Below are 24,251 nucleotides of genomic sequence, written 5' to 3' on the forward strand. Positions count from 1 at the left end.
GGTGGTGTTTGTGGTGGGGTGGGGGGGGGGGGGGGTCAATGTTGTCCTTTCTGTGTGTGTGTGTGTGTGTGTGTGTGTGTGTGTATGTGTGTATATATATATATATATATACATATATATATACACGTGTGTGTGTGAGTGGCAGTGAGAGAGTGAGAAGTGGTTGTGTGTAAGTATGTGTGTGTGTATGTTTTGTACGTTTCTAACACCACAGAGGTTAAGCAATGATCTAAATGGGTTATGGCGATTAAGAACCTGAGCTCTGTGACTGAATAGGAATTAATCAGATGGGGGTTGGGGGGGGTTGGGGGGGGGCTGGATAATCCCGCTGTCCGTCCTACACATCAAACACGCCGCCTAATATGATCGCACCATCCTGACATAAAAAACCCCAAAGCCTGTCACATCTCTGTGTTATCCTATGAAGAGCTAGACAGTGCAGTGCACTGGGGGAGGTGGATAACTGATGATGATGATGATGATCATGATGATGAGGATGACCTGACAAAGTGTCATCCTGCTAAGAACATGTGATCACATGCATGCAGGGTGATGTGCACATGGGATGTTCTGCCTGTCTTTATTTCTCTCAGGCAAACGCACCACAGACCTGACGATTCAACAGTCTTCACTTGTTACGTGTCATTATAAAGACAGGAAAGAGAGGATAGAGAGAGTAAAGAGAGTATAAAGAGGATATAAAGAGAGTAAAGAGAGTATAAAGACAGTAAGGTGAGTATAAAGAGGGTAAAGAGAATATAAAGAGAGTAAAGAGAGTATAAAGAGAGTAAAGAGAGTATAAAGAGAGTAAAGAGAGTATAAAGAGGGTAAAGAGAATATAAAGAGAGTAAACAGAGTATAAAGAGGGTAAAGAGAATATAAAGAGAGTAAAGAGAGTATAAAGAGGGTAAAGAGAATATAAAGAGAGTAAACAGAGTATAAAGACGGTAAGGAGAGTATAAAGACAGTAAAGAGAGTATAAAGAGAGTAAACAGAGTATAAAGACGGTAAGGAGAGTATAAAGAAAGTAAAGAGAGTATAAAGAGAGTAAAGACTATAAAGAGGGTAAAGAGAATATAAAGAGAGTAAAGAGAGTTTAAAGAGAGTAAAGAGAGTATAAACAGAGTAAAGAGAGTTTAAAGAGAGTAAGGAGAGTATAAAGAGAGTAAAGAGAATATAAAGCGAGTAAAGGGAGTATAAAGAGAGTAAAGACTATAAAGAGAGTAAAGAGAGTTTAAAGAGAGTAAAGAGAGTATAAAGAGAGTAAAGAGAGTATAAAGACAGTAAAGACTATAAAGAGGGTAAAGAGAATATAAAGAGAGTAAAGAGAGTATAAAGAGGGTAAAGACTATAAAGAGGGTACAGACTATAAAGAGGGTAAGGAGAATATAAAGAGAGTAAAGAGAGTATAAAGAGGGTAAGGAGAATATAAAGAGAGTAATGAGAGTATAAAGAGGGTAAGGAGAATATAAAGAGAGTAAAGAGAGTATAAAGAGAGTAAAGAGAGTGTAAAGAGAATATAAAGAGAGTAAAGAGAGTATAAAGACAGTAAAGAGAGTATAAAGAGGGTAAAGAGAGTATAAAAGAGTAACAGAGTATAAAGACGGTAAGGAGAGTATAAAGAGAGTAACGAGAGTATAAAGAGAGTAAAGAGAGTATAAAGAGGGCAAAGAGAGTATAAAGAGAGTATAAAGAGGGTAAAGAGAATATAAAGAGAGTATAAAGAGGGTAAAGAGAGTATAAAGAAAGTAAGGAGAGTATAAAGAGAGTAAAGAGAGTATAAAGAGAGTAAAGACTATAAAGAGAGTAGAGTATAAAGAGAGTAAAGACTATAAAGAGAGTAAAGAGAATATAAAGCCAGTAAAGGGAGTATAAAGAGAGTAAAGACTATAAAGAGAGTAAAGAGAGTTTAAAGAGAGTAAAGAGAGTATAAAGAGAGTAAAGAGAGTATAAAGAGAGTATAAAGAGAGTAAAGAGAGTAAAGAGAGTATAAAGAGAGTAAAGAGAGTAAAGAGAGTATAAAGAGAGTAAAGACTATAAAGAGGGTAAAGAGAGTATAAAGAGGGCAAAGAGAGTATAAAGAGAGTATAAAGAGGGTAAAGAGAATATAAAGACAGTAAGGAGAGTATAAAGAGGGTAAAGAGAATATAAAGAGAGTAAAGAGAGTATAAAGACAGTAAGGAGAGTATAAAGAGGGTAAAGAGAATATAAAGAGAGTAAAGAGAGTATAAAGAGAGTAAAGAGAGTATAAAGAGAGTAAAGACTATAAAGAGGGTAAAGAGAGTATAAAGAGGGCAAAGAGAGTATAAAGAGAGTATAAAGAGGGTAAAGAGAATATAAAGACAGTAAGGAGAGTATAAAGAGGGTAAAGAGAATATAAAGAGAGTAAAGAGAGTATAAAGACAGTAAGGAGAGTATAAAGAGGGTAAAGAGAATATAAAGAGAGTAAAGAGAGTATAAAGAGAGTAAAGAGAGTTTAAAGAGAGTAAAGAGAGTATAAAGAGAGTAAAGAGAGTATAAAGAGAGTATAGAGAGTAAAGACTATAAAGAGAGTAAAGAGAGTTTAAAGAGAGTAAAGAGAGTATAAAGAGAGTAAAGAGAGTATAAAGAGAGTAAAGAGAGTTTAAAGAGAGTAAAGAGAGTATAAAGAGAGTAAAGAGAGTATAAAGAAAGTAAAGAGAATTTAAAGAGAGTAAAGAGAGTATAAAGACAGTAAAGACTATAAAGAGAGTATAAAGACAGTAAAGACTATAAAGAGAGTATAAAGACAGTAAGGAGAGTATAAAGAGAGTAAAGAGAGTATAAAGAGAGTAAAGCAGGTCTCAGTGTGTATCAATATCTTCTGGGCATTGCTTGGGCAGAGCAGCTCTGAGAGTAGCCTGGAGCTGTTCTCGAAAGGTGGTGTCACCCAGCCGTTCGATGTTGAGCTTTGGCCGGCACTGCCTTTTCTGCACCCCTTTTTTCCACGTGAGACTGATGGACATGATGGAGCGGATGAGGCAGTGGTTTGTCCAGCAGTCATCTACACTGGTCATCGCTCTGGTGTTGAGCATATCATGGCGATCTTTGGTGCGGACGACTATGTAATCAATGAGGTGCCAGAGCTTAGAGCGAGGATGCATCCAGGTAGTTTTGAGTTTACTATTTTGGCGGAAAAGTGTGTTGGTGATGACCAGGCTGTGTTCTGAGCACTTTGATACCGTTGGAGTTTGTGTTGCCAACTCCTTCCTTCCCTATTGTGCCTCGCCATAGATTGTGGTTTTGTCCCACCCTGGCATTGAAATCTCCAAGCAGGATTAGCTTGTCCTCCTTGGGGACTTTGGTTAAGATGTTGTCCAGGTCAGCATAGAAAGCCTCCTTCACTTCATCCTGTGCATCAAGTGTTGGAGCATAGGCACTAACAACAGTGGCCTTTTGGCCGCCTGCATGTGTCAGGCGTATGGACATTAGGCGTTCATTGATGCCCACAGGGAGTTTGGAGAGGTGGTCGATGAGGCTGTTCTTAATAGCAAAACCCACACTGTGGATCCTTGGCTCATCAGCAGGTTTTCCTTTCCAGAAGTAAGTGTATCGCCTTTTTCCTCCTTCAGCTGCCTTTCATTAGCCAGTCGGGTTTCGGAGAGTGCTGCGATATCGATCCGGAATCTCCTTAGCTCCCTGGCGATGATGGCAGTTTGCTTTTCGGGACGATCACTGTGTTTGTTGTCCATGAAGGTCCGCACGTTCCAGGTTCCAATGTAAGTTTGCTTCCGTTTATGTTGCTGACTGCTTAGTGGTGATCCCTCTGGGTGCGGTAGCCCAGACAGGAGTTTTGGAGGCAGCCTATGTTTAGGGCACCTTTTCCAGCCCCTTCCCCTGCTGGGGTGAGCAGAATGGATACTAAATAGGGCTGCTCAGTCGTGGGTGCGGCTGCCGAAAAGCTCTTTCTGCCTCAGCCCAAGAGCTTAACGACTGAATCAGACACCCACCGCCTGTGTGTCAGATTGTGGCTAGGAGCTGCCAGACTTCACGGTCCTGCCCCCATCACCACTTCCTGATCACCACAGGGCTTTGTCCGGGATGTTCCACAGTTTGATTCCCCTTCGGGAGGATGCCTGTGCGTGGAATCTTTTAATGTGGGGAGGCTGGTGCACAGGCAGCCTCCACACAGTCCTTGGCATAGAAAGGCCAGGATCCAGTGGTATGGAGACCAAGACGACTAGGGGCCCTTCTTCGCTGCAGCCTTCTTCCGCCATTGCAGCCGTTGTGGTGCTCCTCACAGCCACCATCTTCCGCCCGCTCCGCCGTTGCTATTAGCCCATAGCTGGGGCAGCGGTTGAGAGACGCCAGGGCGTGTCCACACACCGGTGGGCCTGCGCATCTTCTCTCTGGGGCCCACTGCTGCTCCAAGATCCCCTACAGTTTGGCCTGGGACTGCAAAGTACCCATTTACCGTGTTTGGCCACAGGAGGCACTGCAGGAGTCTTGGCGATGGAGAGGCTATGTACCTGCAGGAAGAGACTTACGCACTTGGCTCCTCTTTTCACCCCCTACACGAGGGCTAGCCGGTGGCAGGAGCTGAAAACAGAAAGTAGCAAGCAGAAGCAGCATGCAGCATGCACTATAGCTACAAGCACTACTACCCCAGTATTACTGCACTGACGCATCACACATGCCCTGTGTGCTGACACACACACACACACACACACACACACACACACACACACACACACACACACACACACACACACACACACACAGATTGGCAGGGCAGCCTTGGCCTGTGTCCGTGCTGTATAATCTAGGATGTGTCCATCCTGGGTCAGCAGGATGAGCTCCTCTGGACAGTGAGGGGGAGACAGAATGTAACACGGACTGACACTGTCTCTGATCTGTGCTGCGATGTCTGTAAAATGAGCAGTCAGGGCATGTCCGTGTGTGTATACGTGCACACTAGGTGTATGTGGGTTTGCTTGTCTGTGTAAATGTGTATGTATGTGGTCTGAATTTGGGTAGAAATTGAAAGTCAGAGAAAAAGGGAGTGAGAGTGAGTGAGAGAGACAGAGAGAGAGAGAGAGAGAGAGAGAGAGAGAGAGAGAGAGAGAGAGAGGCTTTTTTGGCTACCAAAAGAGCAAAGAATATGTGGTCACTGTACGGCAGGTGAGGTGGAGACAGAGATGCACTTCCTGCTAAACTGTGAGAATTCAAGAACCTAAAGAGAAAATACCAGGAGGCATTTGAAAACTAGATTCCAAATGTTCTACTCCTGGATGAGAGAGAACAATGGCCACTTATTTTAGCAGAGGGTCAAAGCCTAAGTCACTCAGACAGACAGACAAACACAGAGAGAGAGAGAGAGAGAGAGGAGAGAGAGAGAGAGAGAGAGAGAGAGAGAGAGAGAGAGAGAGAGAGAGACACACACACACACAGAATGTTGGCATGTGTTTTAGGATAACCTTTTTGGCACAGAGGTATCCTCATATATCTGAGGTGTCTCTCCATCTGGAGTTTTTAGGGCCGGGACTGGTCTCACATGCTACACAAAGCAGCTTCGGTGGAACTGGCATCCATAGTAGAAATATGGTTTGATCGCTCAGGCTTTTTCCTGTAGATTAATGTGGAGTAAGGAATGTATCAAGCACAGATTTATGTCATGAGCTTAACACCAGAAACCAACCCTTGCCTGCCTAAATCCCTAGAGCCTGACCTTTGAAAAGGGAGGAAGAGGCAGAGAGAGAGAGAGAGAGAGAGAGAGAGGAGAGGAGAGAGAAGAAGAGCTGGATGAAGAATGAAGGTGGCGGATTGGGAGGAGAGAGAAAGATGGCAGAGGGAGGGAGTCTGAGCTCGGTTTCCGAGCAACGTTTTGCAGTTTTGCATAGCGGCGGGGGGGGGGGGGGCTGCACTCTGTGGGAGGGAGGGAGGGAGGGGGAGACATGGAGTGGGAGGAGTGGCTTGTCTCTGCATAGCAGCAAACTGCACTGGGTCACCCACCCTCTGCTGCAGCTGTGGCTCCAAGCCACAAGCATTAAACATTGATATCTCACCAGAGAGAGAGAGAGAGAGAGAGAGAGAGAGAGAGAGAGAGAGAGAGAGAGAGAGAGAGAGAGAGAGAGAGAGAGAGAGAGAGAGAGAGAGAGAGAGAGAGAGAGAGAGAGAGAGAGAGAGAGAGAGAGAGAGAGAGAGAGAGAGAGAGAGAGAGAGAGAGAGAGAAAAGAAGGGAGGTAAGAAGAGCCAGGATATGAGATGACAATTTTTTTGAAGCGGTATAATTGGGTCCAAGATGGTGAGACGTGGAATAATTAGCTGATGACTTAAATCTCTATGTTTTACCGTGGAACACAGTGTGGGGTGGGACAGGTTATGTTTTACAGCCAGGCGAGGAACACATATCCCGTCTTCATGGATATGCATGAGCTGCTCTGGGGATACCAGGGAACTTTAAAGAGAAGGTACATCATACACACTGCCCACCTGCATGGAACTACTGCTAATCACGATACGGACACCAGGCGCTCCGAGCTGATGGTTACTAACAGCGGCGTTGTAGTTGGGGGGGGGGCCTACCAGGGCCCAAGAAGGGAGGGGGGGGCCCTCGGGAAGCCTGGAATTAAAAGTTTGTTTTGGTTTGCAATTTTTTATTTCTAACTAATTAGTGTCATAACTTCAGTTAAAGTTGGCCCAATACATGGGTTGAGGGACTTAAAGAAAAGAGGGGAGGCACTCTGAGGCCTCTCTCCCCCCTTACAAAAGGTGTAAAATGGTTTAGTCCGCCCCTCACGAGGATCTCTCAGTGCAGCTCATCTAGTCCTGTCGCGAGTGACTGCTGACACAAGCACAACACACAGTCACGTCCCTCAAAGAAAGCAAAATCTGGGTTCCAGAAAAGAAAAGAAGGAAAGGGAGAGAAGGCAAAATGAGGGAAAACAATTGGACTCTAAGATCCAACCAATGACTTTGCAAACAAGAAGACTCGTCAGTGGGCATTTACTGTGGAATAAACATCACGGGTGTCAGCATCAGTACCCTAAGATGCATCAAAGCGTGAAGTGATGTGCTATACATTTTTTTAATCGCTGCAAGATAGTTAAGTTAGGTTAAGTTAGGTTCAAATAGATTAATGTACTGCGATCGTTCTAGCTTACCCCCCCCCCCGCCGCCGCCGCCGCCTTGTGGGATAAGCTATTTAGCCAAAGGCTAAGGGCGGGGCAAACCCCAACGGAAAACCTCCGGAGGAGTAAACCCCTGTAGACCAATTACTATGGCCCACTTGAACGTGGACGTGTCCTGGTAATTGAGTCAAGGTTACCCCAGTTATGGGTTAAACAACAAAACAAACTACTTCCTTGTAGACGCCCTGGGAGGGGTAAAGTCTATGGGGCCAACCCAGACAGAAACTGGGTTCTGAAGGAGTTGCGACCTCGGTCTACTATCAGCAAACGACAAGCCTTTGCTCGACTGTGGTCGAAGGATGATGATGAGAACTCAAAACAGTGACACGTGAGAGACAAAAGAGGAAAGGGGTCCACAGACACTGCTTATGCATGGGGCCCAGAATTTTGCGCTACACCCCTGGTTACCCATGTAATGACAGGGCTAAATCAAAGCCAGAGGCTACAGCAAAGCTTACATAAGAGAGCACTATGCAAATGCACAGTTCTCACCTCTACTGGCTAAAGAGAAGGTCAGTCTGAGCCTACCTCTCTCTCTGTCACTCCGTTTCACTCTTTCTTTGTCGTCCTCACTTTTGCCTGTGCAAGTTTTTGCATTTCTCTCTTTTCTCATTCGTCTGCAAGTTGCTACCATTGATGAGCCGTCACATAGGGAAAGTGTGGAGAAGCGTCTGAATATAAATTGTGTTATTCCTCAAAGGAAATCATTAAGAGTGCAATTACCCAGACAGCCACCTACAACTCAAATAAGAATTTAGCAGCTAGCTAGAAATAGTCGATAACTTTGCAAAGTATGGAAAGTCTTGCATCATTTTAAAACCTCGCTTGACTGGACTTGTATTAGGGCATGTGTTTGTATAAGTGTGTATTTGCATATACAAGACATAAATTAGGCTGTGAGAAAGAGTAACAGAAAGGGTAAAGCATCCAGGTAGCGTGGCGGTCTATTCCGTTGCCCATCAACACAGGGATCGCCGGTTCGAATTCCCGTGTTACCTCCGGCTTGGTCGGGCATCCCGTCAGACACAATTGGCCGTGTCTGCGGGTGGGAAGCCGGATGTGGGTATGTGTCCTGGTCGTTGCACTAGCGCCTCCTCTGGTCAGTCAGGGTGCCTGTTCGGGGGGGGGTGTGAACTGGGGGGAATGGCGTGCCCCTTCCACACGCTACGTCCCCCTGGTGAAACTCCTCACTGTCAGGTGAAAAGAAGCGGCTGGTGACTCATCTTGTATGGGAGGAGGCATGTGGTAGTCTGCAGCCCTCCTTGGCTCAGCAGAGGGGGGTGGAGCAGCGACCGGGATGACTCGGAAGAGTGGGGTAATTGGACGGATACAATTGGGGAGAAAAAGGTGGAAAAAAAAACAAAAAAAAAAACAAAAAGGGTAAAAGAGGATAAAAAAGCCCAGCGGGCCTCACCTTCTCGTACGGATCAGAGTCGTAGTTGAGTCCAATCCCACAGTCATCCGTGATTTCAGAGAGATCCTCGTCATCGAACTCCTCCAGACTGATATCGTGGGCAGGCCTGGAAACGCACAAGAGAAATGGTTGGTTCCACAGTGTACGTTACACACCGCGTTCAGCGTTACCCACCAGCTCTTCGATCACTGCACCCTCCAGAGAGGAGCTGCTCATTGACTCACACCCACACGGACAGTCTGGCCACAGGAAGTGTGTCCTGAGTTATGTGGCCTGACACGGTCTCTCCGGGCTTTAGCCTTGTGTCACACACACACACACACACACACACACACACACACACACACACACGCACACATCTCCGTTCCTCTGCTTCCTTCGAACGATTGCCAGTGACAGCTCGTATTGATATTTGGGGTCCCTTCGACGGCCGTCTGACTGTAACGGCGAGGAACGACAGCAGGCACGCTGAAGACATGAAATGAAAAAAGAAATATGGTTTTCAGACCACCATCCACCAATCCTACGTTAAGGAGGAGGTCGATTCCCCTCGACCCGCTATTGCTTCTATTGGAAATATCACATGAGCGCTTGTTTACCACACGCCAGCGCTATATACTGCACGTTTTGTTGATGGCTGCAAGAAAAAATAATAACCAGGATAAACCGGATGAAGTCTAACCCACATGACTGCCCAGCCACAACTTCACCTGCCTGCTTCTAGGAGATGGACACCAGCTCTTAGCTACCTCAGCACCTCCGCGAGGAAACGTGTACTGTTCTGATGTATAGTTTATGGAGGCATATGTATGTGTGTTCCCTCCATGTATGGTGTTACGTCATGTATACGTGCATGTATGTCAAGTGAAGCCCCACCTCAAGCTGATTATTCTGTGTTGTTAATTGCCTGTTAACTTACATGGCTGGCAATGAAGTTTAAAAAAACAAGTTTGATCGCTGTTGCATTTCTGCTCCGGAGTTTCCGAGCTTCCATTTACCGCGGGAAACCTGGCGACTCCGAAATGATGGGCGGCATTTCCTGTTGTCCTGATTAGTTTCTGCCTCGTCTCTTCCTCATTAGTTTGAGCGGGCCCGTCTCTCTACAGCTGTTGCTCTGTAATGTGTAAAAGCTCCGAATGAAAATGCTGCAATGCAGCTTTTTCCACCGAGGACAGGACACCCCACACATCACCTATGGATGTGTAGGGCTTACATCACGCGGCGGTCCAGGGAAGTGAGAAGCACCTCGCTTTCTCTGGTCTGAATCATCTCCGATCACCGCTAACTGCTCAATTTCCTTTTCTCTTGTCACTCTAATGAAAAACAACCACCACAACCCTTCCATCCATTATCCATCCAGCCATCCATTACCCAAACTGCTTATCCTGCTCTCAGGGTGGCAGGATGCTGGAGCCTATCCCAGCAGTCATTGGGCGGCAGGCGGGGAGACACCCTGGACAGACCACCAGGACATCACAGGGCCCACACACACACACACACACACACACACACACACACACACACACACACACACACACATTCATACCTTGGGGCAATCTAGTACGACCGAGTCACCTGACCTCCATGTCTTTGGACTGTGGGGGGAAACCGGAGCCCCCGGAGGAAACCCACACAGACACGGGGACAACATGCAAACTCCACACAGAGGACCACCCGGGACGACCCCCAAGGTCGGACTACCCCGGGGCTCGAACCCAGGACCTTCTTGCTGTGAGGCCACCGCGCTATCCACTGCACCACCGTGCCGCCCAACTCTTACACTTCTCTGTGTTAATTACTTGGGCTAGCACTTCCTGATCACCGTCTTACAGCGAGGAGGCTTTTGTCAGGCTACCACAGACCTCACCACTTTACTTGTGTTGGCTTGTACTTGTGGCGATATATGTGAGGGCGAGCTCTGTCCTGCTGTTGCAGGTCGTCCTGGAGAACAGTTTCAGTGGACCGTGTAAAGGAAATATAGCAAGCCAAGCCATACAGGCCTTACTGACACACTGCCTTTGGTGATATGGAGCATCTCTGGGTATGCTGACGCAGGCGAAAGGAGAAATAACTGGATTATTGATAAATTGCCACGGCGGGCGTCCAGGTGGCGTGGCGGTTTATTCCGTTGCCTACCAACACGGGGATCGGCATTTTGAATCCCTGTGTTACCGCCGGCTTAGTTGGGCGTCCCTACCCAGATAGCAGACACATTTGGGCCTAATTCGGGGTACTTTTGGTACTTACGGCTCAGTAACAGCACTGGCAACTGTTGTGTGGGCCAGACATGGCCCAAATGTAATGAACCGGCTTTACTTGGTTACAGATGTGGCCCAAATGTGGCTGAGTTGAGGCAGCCACACTCACCCTGAGTCAACGCCGTCACTCAAGGCCAGATGTGGGCCATAAGATAACTGCAGTTGTGGGCCATATTTGGGCCAAAGATTCTTTGCTATCTGGCTACAGACACAATTGGCCGTGTCTGCAGGTGGAGGCCAGATGTGGGTATGTGTCCTGGTCGCCGCACTAGCGCCTCCTCTGTTTGGTCAGGGTGACTACTGGGGGGAGGGGGGATAGCGTGATCCTCCCACGTTCTACGTCCCCCTGGTGAAACTCCTCACTGTCAGGTGAAAAGAAGCGGCTGGTGACTCCACATGTATGGCAGGAGGCATGTGGTAGTCTGCAGCCCTCCCCGGATCAGCAGAGGGAGTGGAGCAGCGACCCAGACAGCTCGGAAGAGTGGGGTAATTGGCCAAGTACAATTAGGGAGAAAACGGGTGGGCGGGGAGGGGTAAATAAATAAATTGCCATGGCAATTGGAGTGATATCCCCAAACACTATAATTCCTGAAGAGTTCAAGCACCGATAGGTCCAATACAGTAAGCACCTGCTTACAGACAAGCAAAGCTGGGAAGAGGAAATCTGATAATCATACAGGAAATATTAGGAGGTGGGGGGGGGTGCAATTGATGCTTCAATATGCACTATCAAATAAATGTCATCCACTGCCACATGCCCTGGGTCCATTAGGCTGGCCTGCAGTTTAACGTCAGAGAAGCAAATCAATCAGCTGATGAACAGAATCGATATTTTACTGCAACAGCTGCATGGTCTCATACTGTATAATACATGCGGTAATATAACTATCACTGTTCAAAATACACAACCCAATCATTGTACAGGGTATTTAGCATATTAGATAAATAAAAACACAATCTCATACAAACACTTTTAGACGTCAATAACGTTGAGCAGGTGCAGAAACTTGTGCTACGGCTATCAAAACCTAGATATGACATATCCAATTTCCATCTGTGGAAAGTTCCAGAGGCAAACACGCTGCCAGAGTTGACCTTGGTGGCGTATGTCTTGGGTGTCGGGGTCGACCTTCATACATCAGGGTCGCTTAAGCTTTATTATGGCTGACATTCCTACTTGCGTTTGTAAATTCAGCTTTCTGCGTCAGCTATTTCAATTGTACTCAACATCTGTTAAGATCGTTCATGAAACAGTTGATCTCAAAGGGGTCAAAGAAGCGGGCTGGGAATACACCGATCAGCCAAAACATTAAAACCACTTGAGGCCACTGCCATCAGGGAATACCGCTGCCATGAAGGCAGGTACCTGGTCTGCATGTTTAGATAGACGGTACCTGTCAAAGTAACATCCACATGGACCCAAGGTTTCCCAGCAGAACATGGCCCAGAGCATCACACTGCCTCCGCCGGCTTGCCTTCTTCCCATAGTGCATCCCGGTGCCATCTCTTACCCAGATAAATGACGTACACGCACCCGGCCGTCCCCATGATGGAAAAGAAAACGTGAGTCATCAGACCAGGCCACCTTCTTCCATTGCTCCATGGTCCAGTTCTGACACTCACCTGCCCATTGTAGGCGCATTTGGCAGGGGACAGGGGTCATCATGGGCACTCTGACCAGTCTGCAGCCCCATACACATCAAGCTGAGATGCACTGTGTCCTGACACCTGTCTATCATAGCCAGCATGAACTTCTTCAGCAATTTGAGCTACAGTCAGTGTGTTTACATGCACAGTGAAGTGGAGCTATGGTTACAGCTCCATTAGGCCATGTAACTGGACTGCTGTCGTTGTCCCGGTACACAAGAACCGGGGATAATCCATTTATTGACAGAAGTATGTCTGACCCCGGTAGGGTAGGTGGCGATATGCCCCCTTTCAGCTGGTTGCTACTGGGTGAAAGACCACTGCGGGAACTATGGGGCTGATTGAAGCGTGTACATGCCAGAGTAAATCCATCCCTAACCGCATCATCTAGGTGTGTTAGTCCCACTTCCATAAATCTGATTTAGTACAATTTCAGTGGGACTAACACGTTTACATGCATTTTAAAAGTCCAGTTTTAGTCGCACTAACACAATAAATCCACTTTTTCCTAACATCATGTGAACGTAGTCAGTAGCTCTTCTGTGGGATCAGACCAGACGGGCTTCGCTCACCACACGCATCAGTGAACCTTGGGCGCCCATGACCCTGTTGCTTGTTTGACGGTTGTCCTTTTTCAGACCATTTTTGGTAGGTACTGACCGCTGCATGCCAGAAACACACCAAAAGACCTGCCGTTTTGGAGACACACTGACCCAGTCGTCTAGCCATCACAATTTGGCCCTTGTCAGAGTCACTCAGATCCTTACACTTGCCCATTTTTCCTGCTTCCAACCCATCAACTGCATGAACTGACTGTTCACTTGCTGCCTGATATATCCACCCCTTGACAGGTGCCACAGTGACAAGATAATCACTGTTATTCACTTGCTTGTCAGTGGTTTTAATGTTTTGGCTGATTGGTGTACATACACACTTGATGTGTTTTCAAATTAAGGGACAGACTGTGCATGACGAAAGCAGGACTCTGTCAGCTGCAACTTGTATTATGAATATACGTATTATGAACAGGCACTAACGAAGTTCTTCAGTCATGATCCTAAATCTGGCTGTACTGACGTTTTGTGAGGTTGTGTTTGTTGATCAGAACTACCAGAAGAAAGGCGGCTCCACGGTGGATAGCAGAGGGTTGGGTTACAGCACTTGGAGAGCGAGCTGAGGGTCACCCTGTTTCAGCTGATATGAGGGCAGTTCTGATAAGTGTCTGGCTGATACGAGGTTGAGCACCTGTATATAAGGCCCTCTTTGCTGCTAGCCGAGGTGTGTTCATCCAGCTGTGTACAGGACGGATCATGAGGTGCCTCATTGCTGTTTTGGTGTGTGCCGTGCTCGCCGAGGGCCTTGTCAAGTAAGGAACCGTTTTCCTTTCCACAATTAAACATTTCCTTTTGCCTTAAAAACACTTTCTTTTCTTTTCAGGTGTTGACTATGTGACGTTCCCTAACAGCTAAAACTAAAGAAATCATTTGGAGTGTGGTTGTTTCCTCTGTTCCCAGGGTCCCCTTAGTGAAGCACAAATCTATGCGCGAGGCCCTGAGAGAGAAGGGAATCGAACTGCCCTACCAAGACCCAGCTCTCAAGTACCAGCCGGTTCAGCTCGCCCGCTCCACCAACATGTACATCAACAACTACGCCGATGTAAGAAATCCTTATTTAAAGTCACTACACCACCTAACTTTATACAAACAACACAGTGGCGCAGTGGTTACCTGTCTATCTTGCTGTCGCCTCACAGCAAGAAGGTCCTGGGCTCGAACCCCAGGGTTGTCCAACCTTGGGGGTCGTCCCAGGTCGTCCTCTGTGTGGAGTTTGCATGTTCTCCCCGTGTCTGCGGTGGGTTTTCTCCGGGTGCTCCGGTTTCCCACACCATCAAGACATGCATGTTAGGGTTAATACGCCTGTCTGTGCCCCTGAGCAAGGCATGGCGAGACCAACTGGAGTTGGCCGCCGGGTGCTGCACAGCAGCTGCCCACTGCTCCTAGCTACACAGCTAGGATGGGTTAAATGCACAGCGTAATTTCCTTACAGGGATCAATAAAGTATCTCCAAATCAAAAAATCAAAACCCGTCTTTAGTGAAAATGAGTTTTAGACTTGGTCATCTTCTTCCTTGGTGATTTCTTAAAAGAGCAATGACAGAAAACAGAGTTAATCCTGCCAAGGGGGACTTTTTCTGTGACATAGTTAACTTAAAAGTCAGGGTAGGGTAGAATGCGGTGTGTTTTGGGTCTATCTGCATCTTTGTGCACCTCTAATTCATCTCTTCTCCAGACCACTTACTATGGGCCCATCAGCATCGGAACACCACCCCAGTCCTTCCAAGTGCTCTTTGACACCGGTTCATCCAACCTGTGGGTTGACTCCATCTACTGCAACACTCAGGCCTGCAGTGAGTACAAACTCACATCTGGATTGATGTGGTGAACACTAAGGGGCTTTGTCCTATCAATAGTGTCTTCTGTTACTCTGTCTTTCATATCACAGAAAGCTGAATCAGTTCATCTGGACATTTGTTGGGAGAAACGTTTCATCACTCATTTCAGTGACTTCATAAGTCTCAAATGACTGCAGGTATCCCCACCCTTATAAACAACACAGTGGCATAACGACCCAAACCAACGATTGGTTTCATATGCAAATTGAAGTGACATTTAACTACAGTTACAATGGCCATGTGTACTATTCACAGAGGATTTGGGAATAGTTGCAATCACAGCATTGTAAGATGGTGACAGATGTACTCTTAGCCCCCCCCCACTCCTCGGCTCAGGGATGGTCATCACCTCTTCACGTAGATGGCTTCTTTGACACCCCGTTCAAACCAGCATTCCTCCCTATCAAAGATGTGCACACCCTCATCTCTGAAAGAGTGGCCACTGGCCTGTAGATGGGTGTAGACTGTGGAGTCCTGGCCTGACGTGTTAGCTCGTCTGTGCTGTGCCATCCCAGATAGCAAAATGACTGTGGCCCGGACCCGTCCCACACCCGACTTTCATCTTTCTTTCATCCGGCCCACATACCGCATGGAATGACGGCACTTGGGTGGTCTGCTCCTGTTTGCCAGATCTGGGCCAGAACCAAGCCATAGCAATGCCGCATGTGCCGCATATTTGCCAAAGGTGGCCCATGTTTGTTTTGAGATATTTGGGCCATATTCACCATTTACCACACAGGCCACTTCAGGGTGACATCCAGACCACATGTTGCCCAGAACACTGCACCGCTGCCAGAAAAGGCCCACATTTGACTTGGCATATTTGGACCATATTTGCTATTATACATGTGGGCCCCTTCAGGGCCACATCCGTTTTGTCAGGGCCAGAGGAAGGCTATCAGTGCTGCATCACTGCCTGAAGTGGCCCACATCCAGATGCTGTCTGGGATCCTCTTGGCCAGTGTCTTGCAACTCTAGTTAATGGTCACGTCAATTTGCATATGAAACCGATCGCTGGTTTGGGTCGTTATGATACTGTATTGTTTATAAGGGTGGGGGTATCTGCAGTCAGTTAGACCGAAGAAGTCACTCAGATGATGATGACACATTTCTCTCAATAAACGTTGTGTCCTGATGAACTGATTCAACTTTCTGTGGTTTCCTTACCTGGATTATTGAGCATGCATAAAGACATTTTGTGTTTCATAGCATGTGCACATGTTAAGCATCTTCAGAAGCTTAAACGCTACTGGCTGAGCTCCAAGTGCTCGCAGTTTTTCCATCATATTTCTAAGATTTCATACTCGTACTTACATGAGAATTTAGATTTCAAGCATAATTACATGCCAAGTCAATGAGTTTTTTCCTCTTTCGGTAACCTCAGCTAGCATGTAGAGCGGGGGCCCTTGAATTCTGCTATTCAAATGAATTAATGTATCTCAGCGTTTAAAAGCTCTGCAGCCATACAAACATGTTCAAATGGCAGGGCTCCAGAGATAATCCTGATTTTCACCATTTCCAGACACACACAAAAAGTTCAACCCCCAGCAGTCTTCCACCTACTCTGTCAACGGCAAGAGATTCTACCTGCCCTATGGAGCTGGAAGTCTCTATGGAGTCTTTGGATATGACACTGTCAGCGTAAGTCTTAAAAACTTCTTAACCCCCCCCCTCAACCACCACCACCACAAAAAAATTAACCTCATCAGCAGTAAAGTTGTCCATATACCCCAGCTTCATGTTGGAATGCCACAGGACCAGACTAGGTACTGAAATACAGTATAGCAGGCACAGTAGTACCAATAGCACTAGTAGTAATATTGGTTGTAGTAGTGTTACAAAACTAAACACAAAATTGAAAGTACCAGATCTCATTATAAGTTTATCGATAACTGCTTGGGAGCCCGGGTGGCGTAGCGGTCTATTCCATTGCCTACCAAAACGGGGATCACCAGTTTGAATCCCCGTGTTACCTCCGGCTTGGTCGGGCGTCCCTACAGACATAATTGGCCTTGTCTGTGGGTGGGAAGCCAGATGTGGGTATGTGTCCTGGTCGCTGCGCTAGCGCCTCCTCTGGTCGGTCGGGGCGCCTGTTTGGGGGGGGGGGACTGGGAGGAATAGCGCGATTCTCCCACGCGCTACGTCCCCCTGGTGAAACTCCTCACTGTCAGGTGAAAAGAAGCGGCTGGTGACTCCACATGTATGGGAGGAGGCATGTGGTAGTCTGCAGCCCCCCCCCCCCCCCCCCCGGATCAGCAGAGGGGGTGCAGCAGCGACCGGGACGGCTCAGAAGAGTGGGGTAATTGTCCAGATACAACTGGGGAGAGCAGGGAGTCCCAACCTGTTTGGGCAGCATTTATTCTTCACTGTGCTATGGTTTGTTAACACACAACTACAGCACGGGGGTATATTAGCCATACATACCGTAGCACATGTTTTATGTGCCACTCATCATTTTGTTGCCCTGTAGGTTAGCGGCATTGTGATCAACAACCAGGAGATTGGTCTGAGCACAGATGAGCCAGGTGAGAACTTTGTGGTGGCCAAGTTTGACGGCATCCTCGGCCTGTCCTACCCAAGCATCTCAGCTGGAGGGGAGACCCCCGTCATGGACAACATGATCTCCCAGAAACTCCTGCAGACAGACATCTTCTCTTTCTACCTCTCCAGGTATGTCGAGACACCACAACTACTACCCAGATAAGCAAAGAATCTTTGACCCAAATATGGCCCACATCTGCAGTTATCTTACGGCCCACATCTGGCCTTGAATGACAGCATTGACTCAGGGTGAGTGTGGCTGCCTCAACTCAGCCACACTTGGGCCACATCTGGCCCACATGGCATGTGCTGTAACCCAAGTCAAGCCTGGTTCATTACATTTGGGCCATATCTGGCCCACACAACAGTTGCCAGTGCCGTAACTGAGCCGTAAGTACCAAAAGTGCCCCAGATTAGGCCCAAATGTGTGTCTGCTATCTGGGTATTCATAATAACATGGCTAGAGAGCTGCACATATATAGTCTACAAACAAACAGCTGCTTGAGTGCATTGGGCTGAGAGCCATGTTGCGGTGTGGTGTTTTCACTTGTCTAGTGATGAACAACAGGGCAGCGAGCTGGCCTTCGGAGGAGTAGACAGCACCAAGTTCGAGGGTCAGATCCACTGGACCCCCGTCACCTCTGAGACCTACTGGCAGATCGGCGTTGAAAAGTCTGTGCCTTTTTTAAACTTCACACAGTCTGGAAGGATTATTTTCTTTAAATTAAACACAACGCTACCTCTTAAGTACCAAGTAGATCATTGATTAATATTTTCCTTTCAAATATTCACTTTAGCTCGCCATGTCTGAATACTGAAGTACAAAACAAAACTTGAGAAAAGCTGACGTTGTGTGTGCGGTACCCTACAGATTCCAGATCCAGGGCCAGGACACAGGCTTGTGCTCCCGTGGCTGCCAGGCCGTTGTGGACACTGGAACGTCCATGCTGACTGCCCCATCACAGATCCTGGGACGCATCCTGCAAGCTATTGGAGCCGAAAGGAACCAGTATGGAATGGTAAGACCACACGCAATGTATGAGTATTTACGCACACACACACACACACACACACACACACACACACACACACACACACACACACACACACACACACACACACACACACACACACACACACACACACACAGAATACAGTATATCACGGTTCCATACATACACATGCTCAGAAACACACTTTTAGTGTAAACCAGTATTATTCCTCACCTAATAGCTTGGAACATGGAAAAACTGGGCTGAAAGAGTCGTTATATAAGGCCGTCCGGGTAGCATAGCGGTCTATTCCGTTGCCTACCAACACGGGGATCACCAGTTCGAATCCCCGTGTTACCTCCGGTTTGGTCGGGCATCCCTACAGAAACAATTGGCCGTGTCTGCAGGTGGGAAGCTGGATGTGGGTATGTGTCCTGGTTGCTGCACTAGCGCCTCCTCTGGTCGGTCCCCAGATAGCAAAGAATCTTTGGCCCAAATATGGCCCACATCTGCAGTTATCTTACGGCCCACATTTGGCCTTGAATGACGGCGTTGACTCAGGGTGAGTGCGGCTGTCTCAACTCAGCCACAGGTCATGACATTTGGGCCTCTTCTGGCCCACACAGCATGTGCCTAGACTAAAGTCAAGCCTAGCTCATTACATTTGGGCCACATCTGGCCCACATAGTATGTGCTGTAACCCAAGTCAAGCCCGGTTCATTACATTTGGGCCACATCTGGCCCACATAGTATGTGCTGTAACCCAAGTCAAGCCCGGTTCATTACATTTGGGCCACGTCTGGCCCACACAACACATGCAGTAACCCAAGTCAGGCCAGGCTTCTGACATTTGGGCCACATCTGGCCCACACAACAGTTGCCAATGCCGTAACTGAGCTGTATGTACCAAAAGTGCCCCAGATTAGACCCAAATGTGCCTGCTATCTGGGTTGGGGTGCCCGTTCGGGGAGGAGGGGGAACTGGGGGCAATAGCGTGATCCTCCCACGCGCTACGTCCCCCTGGTGAAACTCCTCACTGTCAGGTGAAAAGAAGCGGCTGGTGACTCCACATGTATGGGAGAAGGCATGTGGTAGTCTGCAGCCCTCCCCGGATCAGCAGAGAGGTTGGAGCAGAGACCGGGACGGCTCGGAAGAGTGGGGTAATTGGGCAAGTACAACTGGGGAGGAAAAGATAAAGGGGGGGGGGGGGGGAGTCATTATATAGCATTGTTTCCATTCCTCTCTTTCTCTTTCTGTTTCTAGTACATGGTGGACTGCAACCAGGTATACAATATGCCAACTCTCAACTTCGTCATCAGTGGAGTTTCCTTGCCTCTGGCTCCCTCTGCCTACATCTTGCAGGTAAGCTTTGCGTCTCTCTTGTGAGTATGTAATTGTGTGTGTGTGTGTGTGTGTGTGCACGCGCATTGGCAGACATGTCTGTACTTGTTTATGAACACACACCCACGTCACGGTGTGTGTCCTCCCTCTCTACCTGCAGTCCTACCAGAACGGCAACACGTTCTGCAGCGTTGGCATCACTCCCACCTACCTGCCCTCATATAACGGCCAGCCCCTGTGGATCTTTGGAGACGTGTTCCTCAGAGAGTACTTCTCCGTCTACGACCGCACCAACAACCGAGTTGGCTTCGCCACGGCTGTGTAAGCATCACCGCTGGAAGCTGAACGTGACCCAAACCCTGTCCGGATAATCACCACCGTCTTCTTGTCACATCCACATCATGTCATATATACTGACATGTCTTTTACTCATCATCTGTCAATCATGTAGTAAAGAAAACCTTCTCGCAGCATTTCTGGACTCTGTGGAAACGAATTCTCTGCCGTCAAAACCAAACCTGCTCTCTTGATAGCGTTTATCAAGGCAGCCCGGGGGCCACGCTGAATGCTGCCTAAGGATCAGGTATCGCCAGGAAGGGTAGCACCTGTTCTTATATGTGCCCTAAACTCTTAATTAGCCAATGTAGATTGAGTTCATTTGAAAAGTGCACTTGTTAACGAAAATTAAAGTCTATCATAAAAAATGAATCTTGACTATCTGGATTTTTTTCTTTTTTGAACGTTTTCATTGGAATACACACACACACATATATATATATATATATATATATATGAAATACAGTTTAACTTGAGTCATATATATGTATTGTGCATCATCTAAATGGCAAACCTTCAAGAAAGGAGTTGACTTTATATACTGTGCAGAGTACAATGTAAAATTAATTATCATAGTTCTTCAACAGTGTAAAGAGGAAAGGGTTAAATTAAAGCTATCTGTAATTACCCACAAGCACCTATCGCTGATGCTGTTATTGTGACAGCATAGGGCCTGGGCAGAGAGATGTGAATAATTACTCCGTGTGTGTGTGTGTGAGAGAGAGAGAGAGAGAGAGAGAGAGAGAGAGAGTGTGTGTGTGTGTGTGCGTTTCCATAACAAGTGGGGAACGGATGCCACTTTAAATTGCTTATTTAGCTTGGAAATACGGCCACAATGACAACGATAAGATCCAATCTGCAGAAAGTGTGCTTGCCTGCTCTGTGTGTGTGTGTGTGTGTGTGTGTGTGTGTGTGTGTGTGTGTGTGTGTGTGTGTGTTTGCGCCCGAGGACGTGCATGCCATGTGTGCACAACTGGGCAGGTGAGTGAGTGTGTGTTTGTCTGATTAAAATTAAAGCCCGTTAACGGCATGAGTGGGATTCAGCACCGACACAGTTTCAGCACATGAAGTACATGTGAGCCTGTGGATGGTGCCAGCAGGGCGACTGAAGCCCGGAGACCTCGACGTCAACGTAGCGACAGTTATCACAGAGCAGCTTCTACGCTGCCCAGGCCGTACATGGAGGAAGGACGCCACTAACGAGCCCGATGCTAATCTCAGTCTTCAGGGAACCTTTGCTCTGTGTGTGTGTTAAACTCTGGATAAACACCACATCACTTGCAGCTGTGCCACGCTGCGTCTCCTAGGCAGCTGCCAACACAAAAGCGGAATAAAAGCCCCATGATGAGCTCGCTGGATGAGGAGATGTAGAATAAAGATGGATGGAGAGGCTACGCAAAGGGTTCAGGGAGAGAGAGGGGAGAGTAGGGGAGATTCAAGGAGGGTATCTATCCATAGGAAAGGTAAAAATATCCCCTAAAACGACCCCATACGTCGTTTGTGCGAACAGCTTATTCGACCTATAGTGACGTTTTACAGTTAAGCGACCTCTAGCGGTCGTGCTGCCAATAGCAATCTTAGTTACTATACAAGACGGCGAAACAACACAAAAACGCACCGACTACATATTCTATTGTTTTTTATCAGTATTTACTGGCTACTTCCCTTTCTCAGTCCGTCTATGAGGCCTTGTAAAAAGGATGTTAACAACTAAATGAAAACCACAATGCACAGAGGCAAAAAGTATGTGTGGCATATCTCCTGCCGCCGCTAGGGGCGCTAATGTAGGAAACGCTCCTGTGGGTCGTATTAGAGGGTGTACGACCTATGTGGTCGTATGGGCTGGAGGACTTGCAGGTTTTTTCCTCAGTAGAAATGTGAATGCTGTATGCATAGCGCCATATGTAAGACGCATCCAACAGCAGTCCTGACAGAAAAGGACAACTGCAGAAGCTTTCGTCTCAAACGCTCGGACACTGTAAACGGCAGCAACATCCACCCTATGTCCTAAACCTTGCCCGCCATTTCAGTATCCCACATGTTGTCCACTCTCCGTCGCGTCCACCCGCTTTCGCCGTTCCCGTCTACAAGTCTGGTTTTGGACTCCTTCTTGTTCATCCGTTCATCTCCCAAGTGTCACGTCTGTTGTGGGGCTGCGCAATTCGCTTGACAACAGAAAGTGGGAATATTTTCCTCCATCCGCAAGGCCTGGCAAACTTGTGCAAGTGAAAAGCTGCAATCTCTGAACAATGTTCGACATCAAACACACACACACACACGCACACACACACCTGTATGTTATCACGTATGTATGAATAATCATGTTAATTCCCCTTTTTTTATCACTCCCCTGGTTTAAACTCAGTGACTTCTTCAAGTCTCCTTCAGCGTGTCCCCAGCTGGAGAGGGGATGGACTCCACACTGAAACACTACGATACGGTGCATGTCAACCGGTCTTCTCAGTGGTTTGCCAGGCAACACGTCCTCCAACCCATACGACCACACCCTCTACAGGGGTGGGCAACCTTATCCAGAAAGGGCCGGCGTGGGTGAAGGCTTTTGTTCCAACCAAGCAGCTCCACACCTGATCCCACCCATCAGCAGCCAGCCCAGTCTTTGCTGAGGACTTGATCAGGAGGCACGGGGGGGGGGGGGGGGGGAGGGACTGCTTGGTCAGAACAAGAGTCTGCAGCCACACCGGCCCTTTCTGGATAAGACTGCCCACCCCTGCTCTAATACGACCCACAGGAGCGGTTCCTACATTAGCGCCCCTAGCGGCAGCAGGAGATATGTCATAGACACGTTTCGCCTCTGTGCATTGTGGGTTTTTATCTACTCGCTGACGTCCTTTCTTTACAATGCCTCATAGACAGGCGGATAAAAGTAGTGTAACCGGTTAGAGCGGTTCCTAAATTAGCGCCCCTAGCGGCAGCAGGAGATATGTCATAGACACTTTTCGCCTCTGTGCATTGTGGGTTTTTATCTACTCGCTGACGTCCTTTCTTTACAGACAGGCGGATAAAAGTAGTCAGTGAATAGTGACGAAAACAACACAATATGTAGTCCGTGGGTTTTTGTGTTGTTTGGCCGTCTAGTATAGTAACTAAGACTGCTGTTGGCAGTGTGCTCACCTATGAACAAGGTTATAAGAGCTGACTTACCGTTAGCCACATGTTAGCAAGTCGGCTAGCGTGGACATTATAACCGCTATGTGGCGCTAAACTTCGCTTTTATTCATATCGCTTCTCACGAGAGCTTATGGAAGAGGCGCCTATTGTTACAGCGGAAGTGACGTGTTATGGTGACGGAGGCGCGCGAGGACGGAGCTTAACGTATTGTAAGCGGTTATTTTGTTGCCTGGTGCGGGATTCGATACGGGGTGTACTGCACCACAAGGCAACGCCACTAACCGCTCGGCTAAAGGGTCGGACCCGTTAGCTAGGGGCTAAAGGGTCGGACCCGTTAGCTAGGGGCTAAAGGGTCGGACCCGTTAGCTAGGGACTAAAGGGTCAGAGCCGTTAGCTAGGGGCTAAAGGGTCGGACCCGCTAGCTAGGGGCTAACGGGTCGGACCCGTTAGCTAGGGGCTAACGTGTGTTATTAGTAGTTTACAGTAACATAGCGGGGTGTAAGGTCATGTGACTGAACACAACGTTACTTAGCAAACACCACCAAACACAGTTAAACACTGCTACACAAACCCGCCAACTTACCAGCGCCAACACGTTCAGTGACATGTGTAGACCGCCGCCGCCGGCCCGTCCCCGTCCCCGGCCCGGCTCGTCGCGTTTTGATTGGTAACGACGGTCAAAGGTCATATGACGACGAGGCACGCGACTCACCAGAGTGTCGTCATTTACACGAGCGCTAGGGGTCGCTCCACGTAACTACGGGTGTAATCAGCTGCAGGTACTAACCACCTATGGGGGGCGTCGTGCCGGTCGTTGCCTACCAACACGGGGATCGCCGGTTCGAATCCCCGTGTGTCCTCCGGCTTGGTCAGGCGTCCCTACAGACACAACTGGCCGGATGTGGGTGTGTCCTGGGCGCTGCGCTAGCGCCCCCTCTGGTTGGTCGGGGTGGTCGCCGGTTCGGGGGGGGGGGAATAGCGTGGTCCTCCCACG

The 24,251-nt window shown here is 47.9% G+C and overlaps 2 protein-coding genes across 2 annotated transcripts in view; one reads left to right on the plus strand and one right to left on the minus strand.

Annotated features, from left to right (window-relative positions):
• Positions 1–24,251, minus strand: part of mapk8ip2 (mitogen-activated protein kinase 8 interacting protein 2) — a 57,272-nt gene that overhangs the window by 24,937 nt on the left and 8,084 nt on the right. Inside the window, exon 2 of the mRNA XM_056281531.1 lies at positions 8,563–8,668. Coding sequence (XP_056137506.1) covers positions 8,563–8,668 — 106 coding nt within the window. The remainder of the gene's footprint in view (positions 1–8,562; positions 8,669–24,251) is intronic.
• LOC130113855 (gastricsin-like) lies at positions 13,778–20,391 on the plus strand. The gene is made up of 9 exons (XM_056281532.1): positions 13,778–13,833; positions 13,982–14,123; positions 14,756–14,873; positions 16,441–16,559; positions 17,389–17,588; positions 18,015–18,131; positions 18,331–18,478; positions 19,715–19,813; positions 19,953–20,391. Exons 1-9 carry the CDS (start codon positions 13,778–13,780, stop codon positions 20,115–20,117), a joined length of 1,164 nt encoding a protein of 387 aa, XP_056137507.1. The 3' UTR covers positions 20,118–20,391.

Source organism: Lampris incognitus, chromosome 6 (assembly GCF_029633865.1).
Source record: "Lampris incognitus isolate fLamInc1 chromosome 6, fLamInc1.hap2, whole genome shotgun sequence".
Classification (NCBI taxonomy): Eukaryota; Metazoa; Chordata; class Actinopteri; order Lampriformes; family Lampridae; genus Lampris; species Lampris incognitus.